The 16,843-nt window shown below is 42.6% G+C and overlaps 2 protein-coding genes across 14 annotated transcripts in view; both read left to right on the top strand.

Annotated features, from left to right (window-relative positions):
• The window catches only part of EP400 (E1A binding protein p400), a 48,206-nt gene extending 42,438 nt beyond the window's left edge, over positions 1 to 5,768 (top strand). For 9 of the 13 annotated variants that reach the window (XM_035340593.1, XM_035340596.1, XM_035340599.1 and 6 more), the window contains 4 exons: positions 292 to 422; positions 644 to 811; positions 1,526 to 1,603; positions 3,258 to 5,768. In XM_035340593.1, coding sequence (XP_035196484.1) covers positions 292 to 422; positions 644 to 811; positions 1,526 to 1,603; positions 3,258 to 3,530 — 650 coding nt within the window. In that variant the 3' untranslated portion in view covers positions 3,531 to 5,768. The remainder of the gene's footprint in view (positions 1 to 291; positions 423 to 643; positions 812 to 1,525; positions 1,604 to 3,257) is intronic. The other 4 variants (XM_035340604.1, XM_035340603.1, XM_035340602.1 and 1 more) reach the window with 2 other exon arrangements.
• Positions 5,769 to 5,883: 115 nt separating this feature from the next.
• Positions 5,884 to 16,305, top strand: NOC4L (nucleolar complex associated 4 homolog). Its single transcript, XM_035340859.1, has 15 exons — positions 5,884 to 6,033; positions 6,116 to 6,254; positions 6,332 to 6,438; positions 6,743 to 6,850; positions 7,375 to 7,524; positions 8,133 to 8,232; positions 8,991 to 9,025; positions 9,110 to 9,160; positions 9,710 to 9,821; positions 10,441 to 10,501; positions 11,062 to 11,172; positions 12,475 to 12,638; positions 13,106 to 13,188; positions 14,103 to 14,216; positions 14,524 to 16,305. Exons 1-15 carry the CDS (start codon positions 5,941 to 5,943, stop codon positions 14,638 to 14,640), a joined length of 1,545 nt encoding a protein of 514 aa, XP_035196750.1. The 5' UTR covers positions 5,884 to 5,940; the 3' UTR covers positions 14,641 to 16,305.
• Positions 16,306 to 16,843: the final 538 nt, after the last annotated feature.

The following is a 16,843-nucleotide window of genomic DNA, read 5'->3' as shown; positions in this document are numbered from 1 at the left end:
AAACAGGAAAAGTTGTCTTTCATAACTCTCTTCTGTAGTGCAGACAGATTTTTTCCTGTAGGAAGTGACTGTAAGAACACATACTTAGCTTACTCATGCCCTTAGATAAAATAATGTTTTTACTGTCAAAATCATATGTCTTATTCCTATTAAAATCAGTGGGTTGTTAGTGCTCAAAGCTAGGCAGATGTATAAGTCTATAAAAGCACAATCTGTTTGCAAGCTGTGGTTACTGGGACAAAGCAATAAAATGAAGAATCTTACAGTTCTAATTGTTTTTGTAATTTTCAGGAGGCCAGACAGTAGTTGCACAGCCACTGCATGTCCAGCAGCTTCTAAAACTCAAGCATCATCAAGCAGCACAGCAACAGAAAGCCATCCAGCCTCAGGTTGCACAGGGCCAAGCTACTGTGCAACAAAAGGTACTTACAGTTTACCCTTCCACAGAGTTAGGTAATGCTTCTGTGGCTGTAAAGCTTTGGCTGTGAATTGTGGCAACACTCCTAGCTCATTTTGCTATTTTGAAACATGAGAGGATTTGTTTAAATGATAAAATGTAATTAATCTTGTTAGCTACATTCCTGTTCTTTAAAATACATATATATTTTGTAGCTACTGATGCTTTTTTTTTTTTCTTCTGCAGATAAATGCTCAACAGGTTACAGTCCAAACCCAACAGCAGACATCACAGCAACAAAAAGTAACATATACTACACAGCCTGCCATTAAAACACAGTTCTTAACAACACCAATTTCCCAAACCCAGAAGCCAGGCGGAACCCAGCAAGTGCAGGCCCAGATTCAGGTACAGGTAACACAGTTTTACACCTTTAAACACTATTGTGATTGGATAACCCTGAAGCTGACAGGTGATGTAGCATTTTAACACCCATTAGCTGCATATTTGTTTAAATTATTTTTATAATATATTGGTGGTGAATATGTGGCCTTTTAGCAAGTCAAAGGAACCATCTGACAGAAGTTTGCCTTTCCTCTTTGAAAGAAATAGAGTATTACTCCTTTTTATTAGGCAAGGGATATGTACTGTATTACTAAGGAAAATTCAGATGTGATTCTTCCCGTTTTCTGGTGCTGTCTTCTGGCCTAATCTCTAGCAGCCAAGAGTAGTTAACTACTCTGGATAACTAGATCAGTCTAACCAAGGAAAATGAAGGGCATTAGGAACTGGAACCCTTAGTCTTTCAAAAGTATGTCTAAGATAAGGTAGCCTGTTAGAATGTCTGTGCTGCCTTCAGTGTTATATATAGTTGGGAGGAAACAAGTAAGTTAAACTGAAAATATTACTACTCCTCTTCCTTTCCTAGCCAAGTTCTCAATACACTGTTCTAGAAAGTTTATTTTTACAAAAGTGCAGTATCACTGAGAAGGCCAAGATACAAACTTGCAGTGAACAGGACTCAGGAAAGGTTTTCACTGGGTAGCAGTTTTGATAGATATGGTGTGTTGCTGCTATTAGCAATTTCTTATTTTGACTAAATCTTTCTTTTATTTCATATCAATAAAGGTTGCAAAACTTCCTCAAGTGGTCCAGCAACAGGCTACTGTTGCCAACATTCAACAGATGGTTTCGGTTTCTCAACAGGTGGGTTTTGCACTCCTCAAATAAAGCACAAGAAAACACAATCCTATTGAAAGCTCATTTATTTGGAGATAAGTATTTTTCCCCTTGTGTGGTATAGATAGAATTCTTGAAGGATGTAGCAATTTCCCTTCTATAAAAATGAATCACATGAAAACTGTCAGGTTGCTGTATATTCTTTGGTATAAAACTTCGATAGATGGAGCAATGTGGCTTTCAGCACTGTGGATGAGCTGAAAAACAGATTTTTAGAAAGTATTTCCTAGAGCAGAAAGTGTTTTTTAAATACTGTTTTCTTGTGATGTTTAATCAAGATAGCAAATAATGGAACTAATGAACACCATCTAAATTTGTTGTACAAAAATTGGGGCTAATAAAACTCTTTGTTTTGTTCCAGTTCATAAAGCCATGCAAAGTGCTTACTAAATGTCAGAATGGTGCGGTATCTGTTCTAAACATGGAATGATAGCAGGCGGCACTAGGGGCACAGACGGTTTGGTCTCCCTTCCCTTAGCTACCAGGCGGTTTGTTTAACGCTGTTGAGAACAATCTCTTTCAGACCATTAGCAACAACTTACACTGTTGATTGGCAAGAGTGATTTAACTTTGGATGGTGGATGAGGTTATTGCCCTCAGTGCGCAGAAATCTGAGCCAATCAGCTCTTAATCTGTCACAGTTTATAGTGCAGTGTTTTAGTGTGGAATAAAATCTGTGACCGTTTATCTTAAAATGATGATAAAGTGGTGTAAGCTGCCTGGTTAACCACCTCAGATGTGAATGCTGCAAGGGCAAGGTAGACAGTAGGGAGTAGAAACCTCATCAGTCAACACGAGTTATTCCCTGTAGTCGCTAAGAGCTCTTAGATAATTTTTCAAGGGACGTTAAGGACTGGCTTTTCAGAAGGCATTGATGTTGGCATATCTCTGGGACTGTTGACGTCCATGGTAAAAACAAACAGCTCCCCTCACACACACAGTGACAGTAGGATTAGGCCGTGTGAAGTATTTTTTTAAAAACTTCAGTCTTTATATTAAGCATCTGATGTTCGGTATGTGGTCACCTGCCTTGCTAGTGCTTCCCAGCGGGTCAGTCAAGAGTTAACTGTCCCCTGGAGAAGTCCTTGCAGGATCATTGGGCTTCTGCCTCTTGAAAAAGGCATCTGAAGCTGCTCAGTTTTCATTACATTTTCTGAGTAAGGAGATGTTGAGCTTCTTTCCCCCTTCCTCTGGGTAGGGCTGTGAAAATTAGATTTCTGGATGCAGTTCAAACTATTCTGCCTTAAATTGGTGATAGAGGCTCCCTTCACTTTTGTGGCACTAGAATTTCCTATTTTACAGTTTTTTTTATTTTATTTTTTATTTTTTGGTTTTTAACCCTCCAAATATTTTCATGTTTAATCTGCACTGAGGAGATCTGAGTTAAAGGCATCCTGGCTCTTAGTTTGGATTGATAAGAGTCTATAAAATGTGGCAGAACATGGTTTCATACTGAAGCCACAGACCCTAAATTCCTAGTATCCCTCCCAGTCTTTCTACTTTGTCCAAGATGCTGGTCAGTCAAGAGAGCAAACACCTCCTTCTGTAGAGCAGAAATTTAATGACCACTGCTTAATACCAAAGTACTATTTTGTAACTGCCTTGTTATCCTAATGTCTAGGTTCAAGCTCAGCCCCAAACCGTGACACTTTCACAGACAACAGCAGGTCAACAGCAGGTTCAGGTGATTCCTGCAACAACTGCTACAGCTCAAGTCGTCCAGCAGAAACTGATACAACAGCAAGTTGTGACAACAGCATCTCCCCAAATTCAGGCTCCAGGTGTACAGAACCCAGCCCAGACACCAGCAACATCTGAAGCTCAGAATCAGCAAGCAAAAGTACAAATGAGGACGCCTACTGTCAGATTAAAGGCACCTACTAAACCAAGTTGAACTAATGATTAAAATGCAATAACAGGGAAATGCAGCATTTCTTGTTTGCTATGCCAAGTGACAAGCTACTCCAAACATCCAAATGAAGACAAACCACCTCTATTTTTTTAACAGAAGGATTTTGCTGGTGAACATTTGAATGTGGAAACTCTCACGTAACTTCAGCATATTAGCAACTGTTTAGTGTTCAGAACCTGTACAAAGTGCATTCTGCCAGTGTTCTCTGTGCTCATTCAAACCAGATAAAGCAACTATTAGTTAGAATTAAGTTCTGCCCAGGTTCACAAAAGTAAAATGGTAAAATGCCACAAATGGCAGGAAAATCCATCCATGTTGCATACCATAAACGGCCTGTGGGACTATGCAGTTCTTTGCTATAGTTTGGATGTGCACTCAGTATGCACAGTGAAGCCAGTCAAAGAATCAGGTGTGGCTAATATAGCAAAGTATTTTCCACCTGTCTGAAAGCTGCATGTTGTTCTCTCTTGAGGTAAATACCTCTGGAAGATCCAACTTACATTTGAAGTGCTCCCTGAAAAGTTTAGCCACTAAATGTGAAAACCTGTAAGTATATGTAATTAAAAAAGAAAAAAAAGTTTCATTCTCCATTTTTGTACGTCTTTTAAAATGTTTGTTAGTAGTTTCGTGTACAGTTTACTGAAGCACCCAACCTGTGCCCTCATTCTCATTATTTCACTTTTAGATAATGGATATTTTAGGCATGAACTGAGTAAATACTGTGTTGATATAGATGTGTATTAAAGTGTAGCCCCCCCAGCCTTTTTTTTTTTTTTTTGTAAAATAATTGTTTAGTGGATACAACTAAACAAATGGTCCATAGCTGTTTCTCATAGGACTTCGGTCTCGGAAACTCTCCAACAGATAACATTTAATCTCTTAGTTTCATTCTGCTCTTGCAACATGTTTAAATGTTCAGTACTTTCTACTCAGCTTTCAGCTTGGGGAGGGTGGGGGACTGGGGGAAGGGGAGAATGGTGAAATTCTAAGACTAATTCTTCAATTGTGTAAAGAATAAGATCTAACTTTTGTACTATTCTTTTACTAAAGCTAATGATGAATGTATCTTCAGGTGGGTATTTTGGATGTGAATAGAGCGTGGCCTCTTCCTCCAAATCAGTTTGCCTTATTGTTATGAAAAAAAAAAAAAAGCAAAAAGCTGCATAGAACTGTGGGCGTTTTCTTTACTTTTCTTGCATAAAAAGAAAAACAAACTCTGCAAACAACACTGCATGAGAAATCAGAAAGCTCTCAGTGGCTTAAATAGATTTATTTTACTTTTGGCCATAATACTGCACAACATGTAAGATACAGACTAAATTACAACATTCCTTTTCTGAAATGGTTTTAAAATTATTTTTTCATTTCGTGATCTTTTTAGCCTTTTAAGAGGGGAGCCTGTTTAAAGGCAAGGAAAGTCTATCTTTTGTTCTTAACCTCTATATACACACACCTATTGGTACCTCGCAATCCAAATGGCTTAAACAAGAAAGAATACCCAGTCATCTCCTCTGGTAGCCAGTTCTTTTAAGATCACGAATGTAAACAGTGGGTCAGGCAGAGTTACTGATTTTTATTTTTTATTTTTAATTTTATACCGCATTTCTCCTATATCCAATTTTTCTTGGACCCTCAGGTCTGCAAATCTGGGGGATATTTTTTTTCTTTTGTCTTTCTTTCCTCGTCTTTCTTAGCTTGTAGGTGAAGTATTGCCCTGACCCTGCCAAACCACTGTTCTGTGCCATTGCCTAAACTTTGTTACTTGCTGGAAAGCCAGCAATGTTGGCAATGGAATAGTTTAACATGCAAAGTAAATGCAATGGTAGCAGCTAACTGACACCGTGTACAGTACATTGCTCATCCAAAAATACTGCACAGTTAGCCCCATTTTTACTTTTAAACGTTTAGCTTCTTTTAGGTGAATGGAAGTCGTGGGGGGTGGGGGGGGGGGGAACACTTCAGCAGTGGAAGAGCTGTTGACTGCATCATTGTGCTGGTCTGATTTGGTGTCTAAAGAGTCAATTATTTCTTGTTTAGGTCAGTTAATGAAGATAAAAATCACATTTTTTCCCCTTTCTGTGTGTCTTTCTCCCAGGCGTGTGTTAGGAAGTCAACCTGTACATAACTTCTGAACATAAGCATTTGTACTTGATCCAGTAGGGTTGTAAGGAGTAGTCATGTATCCTACCTGAAGGTGTAATAAAGTGTACATTTTTATAACCCGCCCGTGTCCTCGCTTCACTGAGACCAGGGGGGGAGCAGCGGCGGCGGGGGGCGGTACCCCTGCGGGCGGAGCGGCGGGGCCCGGCTCCTCCTCCTCCTCTTCCTCCTCCTCCTCCTCCTCCTCTCCTTCCTCTTCCTCCCGGCCCTTCCGCCGGCGTGGTGCCGCAGCATGGCGCAGCCCGGGCTCGCCGGCTGCCTGGAGGCGGTGCTGGGCAGCCGCGGCAACGCCAACCGCGTCTTCGAGCTGCTGGAGCGGCTGGCGGTGCGGGGCTGCGGGGGGCTGCGGGGGGCTGCGGGGCGGCCAGACCTGCGCCACGGCTCCTCACAGCCCCGCTCTTCCCCAGGCGGCGGCGGCGGAGGAGGAGGAGGAGGAGGAGAAGGTCCTCGGCTCCCTCAGGGCCTGCGGCCGGCTCTTCGGGGCGCTGCTGGAGCGGGGGGAGCTTTTTGTGGGCCGCCTGCCTGCCGAGGAGGCCGCGCTGGCCGGTGAGTGGGGGCCGGGGGAGGCGGCGGGGCGCGGGCCGAGGCGCTGAGCCCCCAGCCCGGCGCCGTTCCCTCCGCAGGTGGCGGCAGCGCCGAGGAGAAGTACAAGGTGTGGATGCGGCACCGCTACAACGACTGCGTGGGCTGGCTGGCCGAGCTGATGGGCCACGGCTCCTTCCAGGTCAAGGTCAGTGAGCCTGGTTCTGAGATACCGCTTTATCTGGGGGTCTCTCGCAGTGTAGAAGCAATCATCGCTCTAATACTCAAGTGTCCAAGAACAGTAAATGCTTTAAGACATTGCTGGTGCTCCAACTTACCTTTGCATACTGATCTGCCAGTAACTTTCTCAGTGAAGAACGTCCGACTTCATTCTTCCCGCTTTCATACCTAGACCTAGAAGCAGCCTCCTCTGCGTCTGCCCACCGCTGTCCTTGCTGAAGTGTTTTATTATTATTATTATTATTATTATTTATTTTATTTATTTTTTGAAGGAATTGTCGCTCTGCACTCTGATGAAGTTTGTTGAGTTGGAGGCAGAGTATCCTTTGGTCAAAGTGGAGTGGAAGGGGAGTTTCACTTTTCCTCGTGAACTTATAAAGGTCAGTTGGAGAACTAAAAAGTTGCTGCTGTCAGGTACCTGATGGCATGCACAACCTGTTGCATTTGAGTCCTCTAGAAGAAAAAATTCAGACTAGGAGATACGATTGGGATGGGAGACGGTGTTATAGAGGTGGCACCAAGTCTAGAGCCTCTAGGTGAGGTGACCCCTGCAGGTGTGGGGCAGGAACAAGCTGAATACTTGAGTGCTTCTGAGGTATCAGCGATCTTTCTTTTTTATTCCTTGGTCTTGCTTGTAAGCAGTTGTGAGAGATGAGGGGTGAGGTACTGCCCTTGGTTCAGCCACTGTGTCACTTAGAAGTGACATCTCCGATGTGAGGGACTTGTCTCAGAGTTCAGGAGACGTTGTAAGGAGTAGTGCTCTGGGGTAAGCAGACACAGCGTTGCTAGCTGCCCTTCAGAAAGACGCCCTTCAGAAAGACGGGTTGCCCCCAGCTATTGCAGCTGTCTGCTCCAGTACTGTAAGAAACTGACTTGTTGCTTTTCTTTATAAAACTTTTGCAAGGTGGTTGTTGATGGCTTACTTCCCTTAAATGAGGATGCATCGCTGCTGATCTCTCGCTTCCAAGAGTACATGGAGTACGACGACATTCGGTACTTTGTCATGAAGGCTGTCACCGAGAGTATTGGGCAAGTCATGCAGAAGACAAAAGAGGTAACGACCCCAACCTTACTCTTGGGGTGGGTCTGCATGAACATTTGCTCGGAAGCCCATACCTTGTGTGCGAAGCAGGGAGAGAATACTGGTATATGGGAAGTCTTTAGAAGCAGGAGTAAGTGTGCCCATTTGAAGGCACTGATTTTTTTGTGCTCTCAACGTGTGCCAATTATGCATAAAACAGTTTTCAGTCTAAAATTGGAGGTCATTCAAGACAGATATATTGTTTTTGCAAAACTTCATGGTCTGGGTTCTACCTTCTGTTTTACCCAAATTGCTGCAGCTCGAGTGGCAAATAGCATTTAGTTTTATTCTTTCTTTGGTGCTGGAGAAGCATCTTTTTTCTGTAGTCCAATCCACCTGTTTTGTTAAACCAGCATTAGTTCAGACATAAGTCACATCTGAAGGTTACTCAAATGAGCAATCTTCTAGGACAGGGTAAAAATGGACAGCTGGTGTGTAGTTCATGCATCAGCGTTTTTCCTTTCCATTTTCTTTCCTAAGTATATTCCGTGCTTGGGAAATAGGACACTGTGGAAGTCCAGTATGACTTACTGTCTTTTGTGGACCTTACTTCATGTTTGATTCTCTGCTTTTTTTCTTAGAGGCCTCTGCCATTTTACCAGCAGAACATATTTTCCCTCATTTCACCCATTAATATGCCAAACAAAGAGCGTGACTTGGTCAAATTTATGGTGAAACAAGGTTAGTAAACTCCATATGAAAAGGAAAACCACGTTTAAGATTTTTGTTGTGTAAAGACTTTGCTAGAGTTTGCTAATGAAAAATGTCTGCTTATGTGATCACCGAGATTCTAAACAGTATTACAAAATCCATGTTCCCTGGTTTACGGTGGGGTCTGTCACCTGCTTTTTATCAATACAAGGAATTCATAGTAAGCTTTAAGATACCCTGGTTTGGGGAACATTACCTTTTCCTCTTGTTCCTAGTCTTGCCTTAACGACTGGAGAAGGAGTGTTCCTAGTGTAGAGAAAAGGCCTGCTTCTGGAGCTGATAGCGATGTTTTTGAGTTGGAGCAGGAACATTTTTAACTGAGTTCTGATGTGCCCCAGCCCATTTGGTAGTGGAAAATCGGAAACTCAAACGTATGGCTTTAATAACTCATAGGAACATTCATGATCTTCACTCTGCTAAATTCAGAGGAATTACATTTGTTAAAGGTTTTTTTCTTAGTATTTTTGTATTAGAGTGCAGGAGGAGGAGAAGACTGTCATTTAATTCTAGTACGTCCAGTGATGCTTAGGGAACGGTTTGACTAATAGAATGCAAATTTACTTATAAGTTGGGTCCTCTATCTAAGTGGACTAATATTCATTCAGTCTTAGGTGAGGATTTGTAATAACTAAGGTGAGAACCTTCAAAAGACTAAGTAAAACAAGAATCATCTTATTTTTTTTAAACATCCATTTCAAGTTCCATGTCTCTTTTGCCTTTCTTTTTAGATAACCGAGAGGAATGGAAATTATCAAAGCTGCAGGTAACTTCATTTGGTGCTTCAGAGTTGAACTTCCATCTAATGAAAGCAGTGTGTTTAGCTCACTGTTTGCAATTCTGTTTTCAGGCACACAAGCAGGCGTTTGAAAGAATGTGGCTCAGTTTCCTGAAGCACAAAGTGAGTGTTACTTCTGTCGCTTCTCTGTATTGTTTTCCAGTTGCTAATCCTTAGAGGCTCCTTGCCTGGAGCTCCTGGAAGGACCTCACTATGCTTTCAGCATTAGATGTGAGCAGCCCAGCCGCCATCTCCTCTGGATTGCTCTCCTGCCAAAGAAACGTGACCCCGTGTACGGTCCCTTTCTTCTTACTCTCAGCCTTTTTCTCCTCTTTAAACAAATCTGCCCGTAAGGATTGACCTGTGCATAACAACTTGTGTTTACAAGTTGGAGGTTCCCCAGCCTTTTTGCTAGTGACTTTCCCCCATGCACATTTTTTTCTCTGAGGTGAGATGACAGTTTAGTCGTGAGGACCCGCTTCTCTGAATGAACCTAATTGTCAGATGTTACTTGTAAACTCTCCCATTTGGGAACTGTTGCCACAAGCCATTCTGTTCTGTCCTGGCACGTTCACATTATCTTGTGTGTTGCCTTTTTGAGCTGTGTGTTGCTGTTGCTCTTGGAGTTGTCCTTGCAAAGGTTGTTTGACTGTATTGTTTTGTCCTTCACAGCTACCCACTGGCCTTTACAAAAAAGTTCTTGTCATTTTGCATGATTCCATCCTTCCTTATATGAATGAACCCACTCTCATGATAGACTTCTTGACGGTGGCCTATGGCATAGGTGAGTGAAAACAGCCTCTTTATCCTTTGTGGGGCTCTGCAGCGTGGTACATACAGGCTTGAAAGGGCTGCTGCACACAACACCACAGCCTGGATGAAGTAGATGTGCTTTGGCTGGAATGATGAGAAGAAAGAAACTAGGGTGAAATGTATTGTCATCCCAAAGTGAGATGTTACCTGCATTTGTCTGTGTTGTTGCTCTGTGTGTGTTAGCAAAATTATATTTATGGACCTGAAAAGTGTTGAGTACTGGAGTGATTTCTTTTAAACACAGAGTTCAGTCAGCACTGCTGATACCTGGACTGTATCCAGACACAGGACGTGCAGTTTCCTACAGAAATGGTGTTTCTGAGGAGAGCTTTGCCTTCCTGGTGTGGGTTTCTCAGTGGATTAGAGCAGCATCTTTGTCTCCATTCTTGTAATCTGCAGCTTAATTTTTGCTAGTAATTTGTGAGCCTTTGGAAGGTTTTAGGTGAGCTTGTCTCACCTGACAGCCATCACACTGGCTGTAATTCTGGGTACTCTTAGTTATGCCTTCCTTCTGGGAAGGTTTTGTAGTAGCACCAAGTTGCAGATGATAAAGTGATTGATTCTGTTGATACCTGCCTGCTTTTTTACAGGTGGAGCCATTAGTCTTCTGGCCTTAAATGGGTTATTTATTCTGATTCATCAGCATAATCTGTAAGTAAAAAGAGTGTATTGTGTAAAGGGCCATGGATTTTGTATTTTTGTCTTATGCAGAAGAGAGTAAAAAATTCTCCACATCTTCAGGCTTTAAAATTCCCCCACAAGAAAGCCAAACCCTGCTCAGCTATTTGGATGCTGAGCTGTTTTGATAGTCTGACTTTTTTTTTTTTTTCAGCTGAGCCTAAATATCCTCTTCAGACTGTGGTTGCTCAGCACTTGAAAATCGATTTCCATTGACCTGATTACACAGTGAAACTGTAGTTTTTGGTGTGCCTTTTTCATTGCATCCTGTACCACTTGCAGTCAGTGGATATAGCTTCACATCTCCAGGATGGCTAGCCACTGCAACAGCCAGAAGTTCACCTTACAGCGTGATTTCAGGTGGTGGTTCTGGAGACAAACCAAAGAAAGCTAAACATGTCTCCACAGCACAGCAGTGGCCTGGAGCAATTTATCACGAAAGCACAGCAAAACCATTTAGACTCAGTGTAGTCCCATTGTATGTCACTAATCAGCAAAGGATGTTGACTTCTTTCTTTTTGCCTTTTTAACAGAGAATACCCTGACTTTTACAAAAAGCTGTACAGTCTTTTAGACCCTTCAATATATCATGTGAAGTACCGAGCCCGCTTTTTCCATTTGCTTGATCTGTTTTTGTCTTCATCGTAAGTAACAACTTTATTATATATGTCCACATATTTTACTCCTGCTTTTCTGTTGGCTAGCGTTTCTTCTGGAACAGTCTCCCGCGTCTGGATTTAATGTATTCAGTGTGCCCGCTGAATTAAATTCTTTTTCTTATTGAGAAAACTGAATCCAAGAGTGTTGTGTAATTTTTCAGGCACTGTTTTTGAAGATTTCCCACACATCCATCTAGTTCCAGAAAGTAAAAAGTAAAAATGCAGTTAGTTATCTGAGTTTGATCTGCAAATCATTATGGATGTATTTTGATCTGTATTCCAGCTTGGCTGAAAGTGATGATAATTTTCTCTCCGTCTTTATGAATATGGAAAAGTAACATTTGCAGGCTTTTTATAGACATGGTATCATAAAGCTGTTGATAAATTGATGACCTTTTGCAGACATATAACATTGAAATATAAAGTGTTTGACAGTCTGTCTTGATGCTGTCAATTCATTGTGCACAGGAGAGAAACGAGATAAGAAGCTGGTCATGTAGTTGCCATCATATGTTATAAAATAAAACCAAGAAAAAAGCTTTACAGTTCAGCACTAGGCATTAATATCAACCCCACTGGTATTCATACTGTACTTTGGAGAGAGTAACAAGATGTGACAGATGTTGTACCTTGGGGTGACTTTGTTGAGCCTTGCAGGTGTAGTGAGCCCGAGGGCTGAAGGCTGAGTGGCTGAAAATTGTCATCTTTTATCCCAGCTCTTCTGACCTGAAGAGAGTGCCTAGATGGGCTGATTGCTGTTAGAAATTTGCATTTTTACCATAAAAGAGAACTATCCTGCACATTTACGTTACAGCAGCTTTATGTTCCCATTAACAGCTGCACTGCTTGCTTTAGTCCTGGAAGTATTATGTAAATTTAACACCATGGCACGTGTATTAATTAAACCCACAAAGCTGCACTGGAAGAATATAATTAAGGTTGCCTGGCCAAGCGCTCAGAAGTTTGTAAAATGACTGAATAAAGATTGCAGTGTGAATGACTGTGGACAAGAGCTGTGCTTGGATACAGCAAGTGTTTGGAGTGGTGCCAAGCATCTGGATTGAATCACAACATGATTTGAGATTAGTCATGCGCTGAATGGAAATGCCCCCAGGTTTGTTCCAGACAGCACTCGAGACCCTATATTCCTGCTTCTTTTCACTCCATTGTCCAAAAAGCCGAAGAACCCCACTGTCCTTAGCTTGACATGCTGTTTGGGTTGATGAGTCTGCTGGCTTGCTCACTGGGACTTGTCCATGCTGGTTTCTTCTGTTTCCTTTCCAACAGCCACCTGCCGGCGTACCTGGTAGCAGCCTTTATAAAGCGCCTCTCCCGGCTGGCCCTCACTGCTCCTCCTGAGGCTCTGCTCATGGTCATTCCCTTCATCTGTAATCTCTTTCGGAGGCACCCCGCGTGCAAAGTGCTAGTGCACAGACCTAATGGGCCGGCAGGTGAGGGGCAGGGGGGGCAGGGTGGGCAGGGGAGTTTCTGGGCTCTGAGCTTGTCTTGTTCACTTCAAAGCTATAATAAAGAAATGAGAAACAAGACCGAATGCAGAAACCAGAGACCTCTTCAGTTTCAGTCTGTAGGGTCTTTTGTGTAGGCAGTCCTACTCGGGCCTCAGCAATCTCCCGAGTTTTTCTTCCTCTGTCTGTGGTTTAATTGTTGAATGACAGTAGTGGCAGATTAAGGTTGCCTGAGATGCCCTTGCTTCAGACCATTCCAGTTCTTTGTGCCCTTAGAAGTAATACGATTCTGTAGCACTGCAAACGGTGATACTTAGGTCGTACTGTGGTATGTCAGCATGTTCCTGGATCCTAAATGTGTTGGGAAGGTGCAGCACTGCTCTGGGTCTCTGTGTTCCCTTTGGCATTATGGGCATCACACAGGAGGTATTTAGCTCTATTTCTTTCCTTAGATTTGTCAGAGGATCCATATATTATGGAAGAGGAGGAACCACCTGAGAGCAGGGCTTTGGAGAGCTCCCTCTGGGAGCTTCAGGTATGTTGGCTAACGGGGAACATCTGTGTATGGTGAGGGCTTCTTCCACCCTTGTTGCTTTTTCATGACACCTTGGCAGTCAGCAGTAACACTTATAGGAACATGCTGACACACATCTTGTAAATGAGATGACTTCTGGCTACTCTTTTACTCTGCATCCTTTTCTATCCTTGCATAAGAGGTGAAGGATTTCACACACATGAGAACTAGTATGTGCTAATTAATAGGTGACTTGTGAGTGCACATCTAACCATGCAGCTGAAAAGCGTGTGGTTAACAGCTGAAACAAGACTTAATAGCTGCAAATGTATAGGGCTTTTTATTTGATTTGGAGGGGAGAGAAGAACTTACTGAGCATTGATGGAATTAATTGGGTACACCTAGGTCATCCTGTAGAAATGGCTTTAAAAATGCTAGAGAAGATTATAATGTTCACCTTTCACCTGGATCATTTGTAGGATGGCATATGAAGGCTGAAATCGGTTAAATTACTGCTGCTGACTCTAAACCTTAATGGCAGGATTATCACTTTCTATTTAAACGTTACAGGGGTTTTGCGTGAGGGTCTGAAGCAGCAAGAAGAATTCTGCTTGGGAGCAGGAAGCCCAGATGCAGCATTAGGGTTATGGGAGGTGGCAAAATTGGGGTATGCGTTGTAGGCATGGTCTGTGGAGGAATCCATCTGGCTGGAGCTGGACATGAACCGGGGGAAATGGACCTTTAGTGTGTTTGCAGCATGGCTAAAATGGGAATTCCTTGAAGCTCTGTAGTAACACAGTACAGTAAACCTGCCTCTTTTGTCTGAGTTTGATGTTTGCTGACTACCAAAGGGCTAGATACCTGTGTGGGAAGCCAGATGGATTTGTGTTACCCTGTCCTCATTAGACCGTCTCCTGTTTGTCTTGCTTTTGCAGTCTCTACAAAACCATTATCACCCAGATGTGGCCCAGGCAGCTGCTATCCTGAACCAGTCGCTGTCTGAAATAGAGGATGACATATCAGGGCTGTTGGAGCTCTCAGCTTCTGAGGTAGTGTTGCTGGGCCTTTGTGAGTGATTGTAATAAGAGGAAGGGAGACTGCTTCCTGAATGCAGTAGCTGTGCCCTGTTCATCAGCCTTCGTGGGGAGGCAGCTAGGTTGGCTCTTGGTTACCCAGAGCCTGAGAAAAAGGGAAAATGTCTGTTAAATGGTGGAGCATGAAGTAGCAATGATGGCAGGACTCACTTTTAAATAAAAGGTTTGTTGATGTACCTTCTAAGATGTTAGACCGAGCACTGGTATTGGCAAGGGTGAAGGGCTTGTACTGATTTTTTGCTAATATCTTCTCTTTCTTTAGCTTTTTGATAAAGAAGTAAAGAAATCAGCTGCTAATGTGCCCCTGGAGTTCGAGCAAGTACGAGGTTTGTTTGGGAAGAAAAATGATATTTTTGCCGAGCACTTCAGTTTAGATTGATGTGATCTCTTACCGTATTTATCTGCATCAACTGACTGATCTTAGGGACATGCATAAAGCTCACCTGCTGGGCTGGACAATTCTGCCTTTGAAATATCTCAGAGTGGTGAAAGCTGGACTGCCTGAGAAAGGTGCTGCCTTCTTCAGTGACCTTTGCCAGTACCCATGGATGGACTTTCCTTTGTTTCTCATTTCTCAAGCTTACATGCTGCTGCCTCATAATTTTCCCTTGGAGCAAAGCTTTCTGGACTTGTTCAGAAAGTTTGTTGTTGGAATTGAAGCCCTTTTCTACAAAGTTGCTGGTGCTGGCTAAGATCAGTGACTGCATCAACAGACCACCTTGCTACCATTCAGGGGACTGAGGGGAAGTGGGGTTTCCAAATACTGGTTTTATTTTTCAGATGTGCTAGTTTTATACAAGAGTAGACACCTTGTTTGTAGCAGCTGACCTCAGTACAACACCTGATTGTAGTCTCATTATAAATTCTGTATGTATTTTTTTTAAATTCACTTTTTCAGAGAAATGTTTACCTTCCATGTGCTAACCCATGTTTGAGGCATTGAAAGCTTAGGTTTGTCAGAAACAACTTAAGAGATGATGCTCTGTAATTCCATGTATGTCATCTTGCTAATGGGCAACATGTATGTCCATCTCATGCTGTAAAGGTGGTTAATTCAAAATGCTCATGAGCTTTGGAAATAAACATAATCTTGGTGACTACTGTAGCTAGGGAGGCCAACTGATGTGCAGTGCAAAGTATGGCTAATCCTTGATTTTTGCTTCAGAATGATAAGCAGCTTAATGCAGTTTTGCTTGTAACCTGCAAGCGTTGCAGGAGCTGTATGTATGTGTATGCAGGTGCTAATTAAGTTTTAGCTAGCCCACTGGTACTAGGTGGTTTTGTTAATTTGGATTTCTCATACAGTTCCTGAAGTCATGCAGAAATTCCTTCTGATAGTGTTTTCCAAGGTGTTAAGTGCTCTGCCTTGGTTTGAGATAAATTCCTTGTTAATGCAGATGCACTCACTCAGGACTCTTTCTAATTATTTTCACCAACTTACTGTTGTCTCATTAGACTTCAGCTCTGTTTACAGTGTTTTGAAATAATATTTTGTGGAGCAAAAAAATACAGTTCAGAAAGTAGAGACTAAGAAAGTTAATTTCTGCCAGACAAATTCTTTAAATCAAGAAAAACTGCAGCTACCTTAGAGCCACTGTTTTGTTTTCTTCATGCTATCCAAACGATGGACGTGTCCTCAGGATGTAGAACTCTACCTCTTTTCTCTGGTACTTTTGAATTTAGGTGAGGTGCTTTGAGGATCTTTTTACAAGAAATCTGTTTGTTCTCTTGTGAAGAAGCAAGACCGCCTCCTCCCTGGCCAGCCTGCTTTTCCTCTTTCTTTCATCATCTCTGCTATCTGTGGTAGGAAGGCGGTGGCTGAAATGATAACTTAGAGCTCGAGATGCCTCAGCTCATGTTCACCCAAGCCTCATGTTACAGCTCTAAAACGTGTCTCCTTATATCATGTGTAAGTGGTATGTGTTTATTAAATAACGTGCTCTGATGCTACAGTAACATGTACCTCATGACTGCCTTTAAAAGATGTGTATCACCATTCAAATGAAATCACGTACTGGGGAAATACACTTATTGAACACCTTTCTCTCTGTTTTTGTTTCACTTGGGTTGGCTCAGGTATGTTTCTGAAATTGCTGATGGGCAATGTCATTCATACCTTACACACAGTATTGACACTCTGGGAGTCTTAAGATTCTTCTAATACACAAATATTAAACCATGTGGGCATGGGGTAGTCAAGGTCTTGTGGTGCTGAAAATGAGGAAGTTTCCTTGGCTTCCCACACCTGGAAGGAGGGTGAGCACAACCTCTGTCAGTGTGGCATACTAAGGGCTGCGGAACCTGTGTGTGTCTCTTAACTGTGTGTTCCTGGGACAAGCAAGGGTATCCGACACACGAAGCTGACTGATTTGCTGGAGAGCAGCAGCTTCTGGCTTGTGATTAGGACCTGCTGCTGCCTTGTGGGCAAAGCCTGGCAGAGCCTTGTGTCTTTGGGACCAAATGCTCATAGACAGAAATGTTTTCAATACACTTGGAGCAGGGCTGCTTACTGGAAACAGGAGGTTTTGTTCTCTTCCAGGAGGAGGACAGGGAAGGCACCTGCATCTTTAACATTTCGCCAG

This window comes from Oxyura jamaicensis, chromosome 15, assembly GCF_011077185.1.
Source record: "Oxyura jamaicensis isolate SHBP4307 breed ruddy duck chromosome 15, BPBGC_Ojam_1.0, whole genome shotgun sequence".
Classification (NCBI taxonomy): domain Eukaryota; kingdom Metazoa; phylum Chordata; class Aves; order Anseriformes; family Anatidae; genus Oxyura; species Oxyura jamaicensis.
The sequence above is the reverse complement of the archived record's forward strand: the minus strand, read 5'-3'. Positions and strand labels throughout refer to the sequence as shown.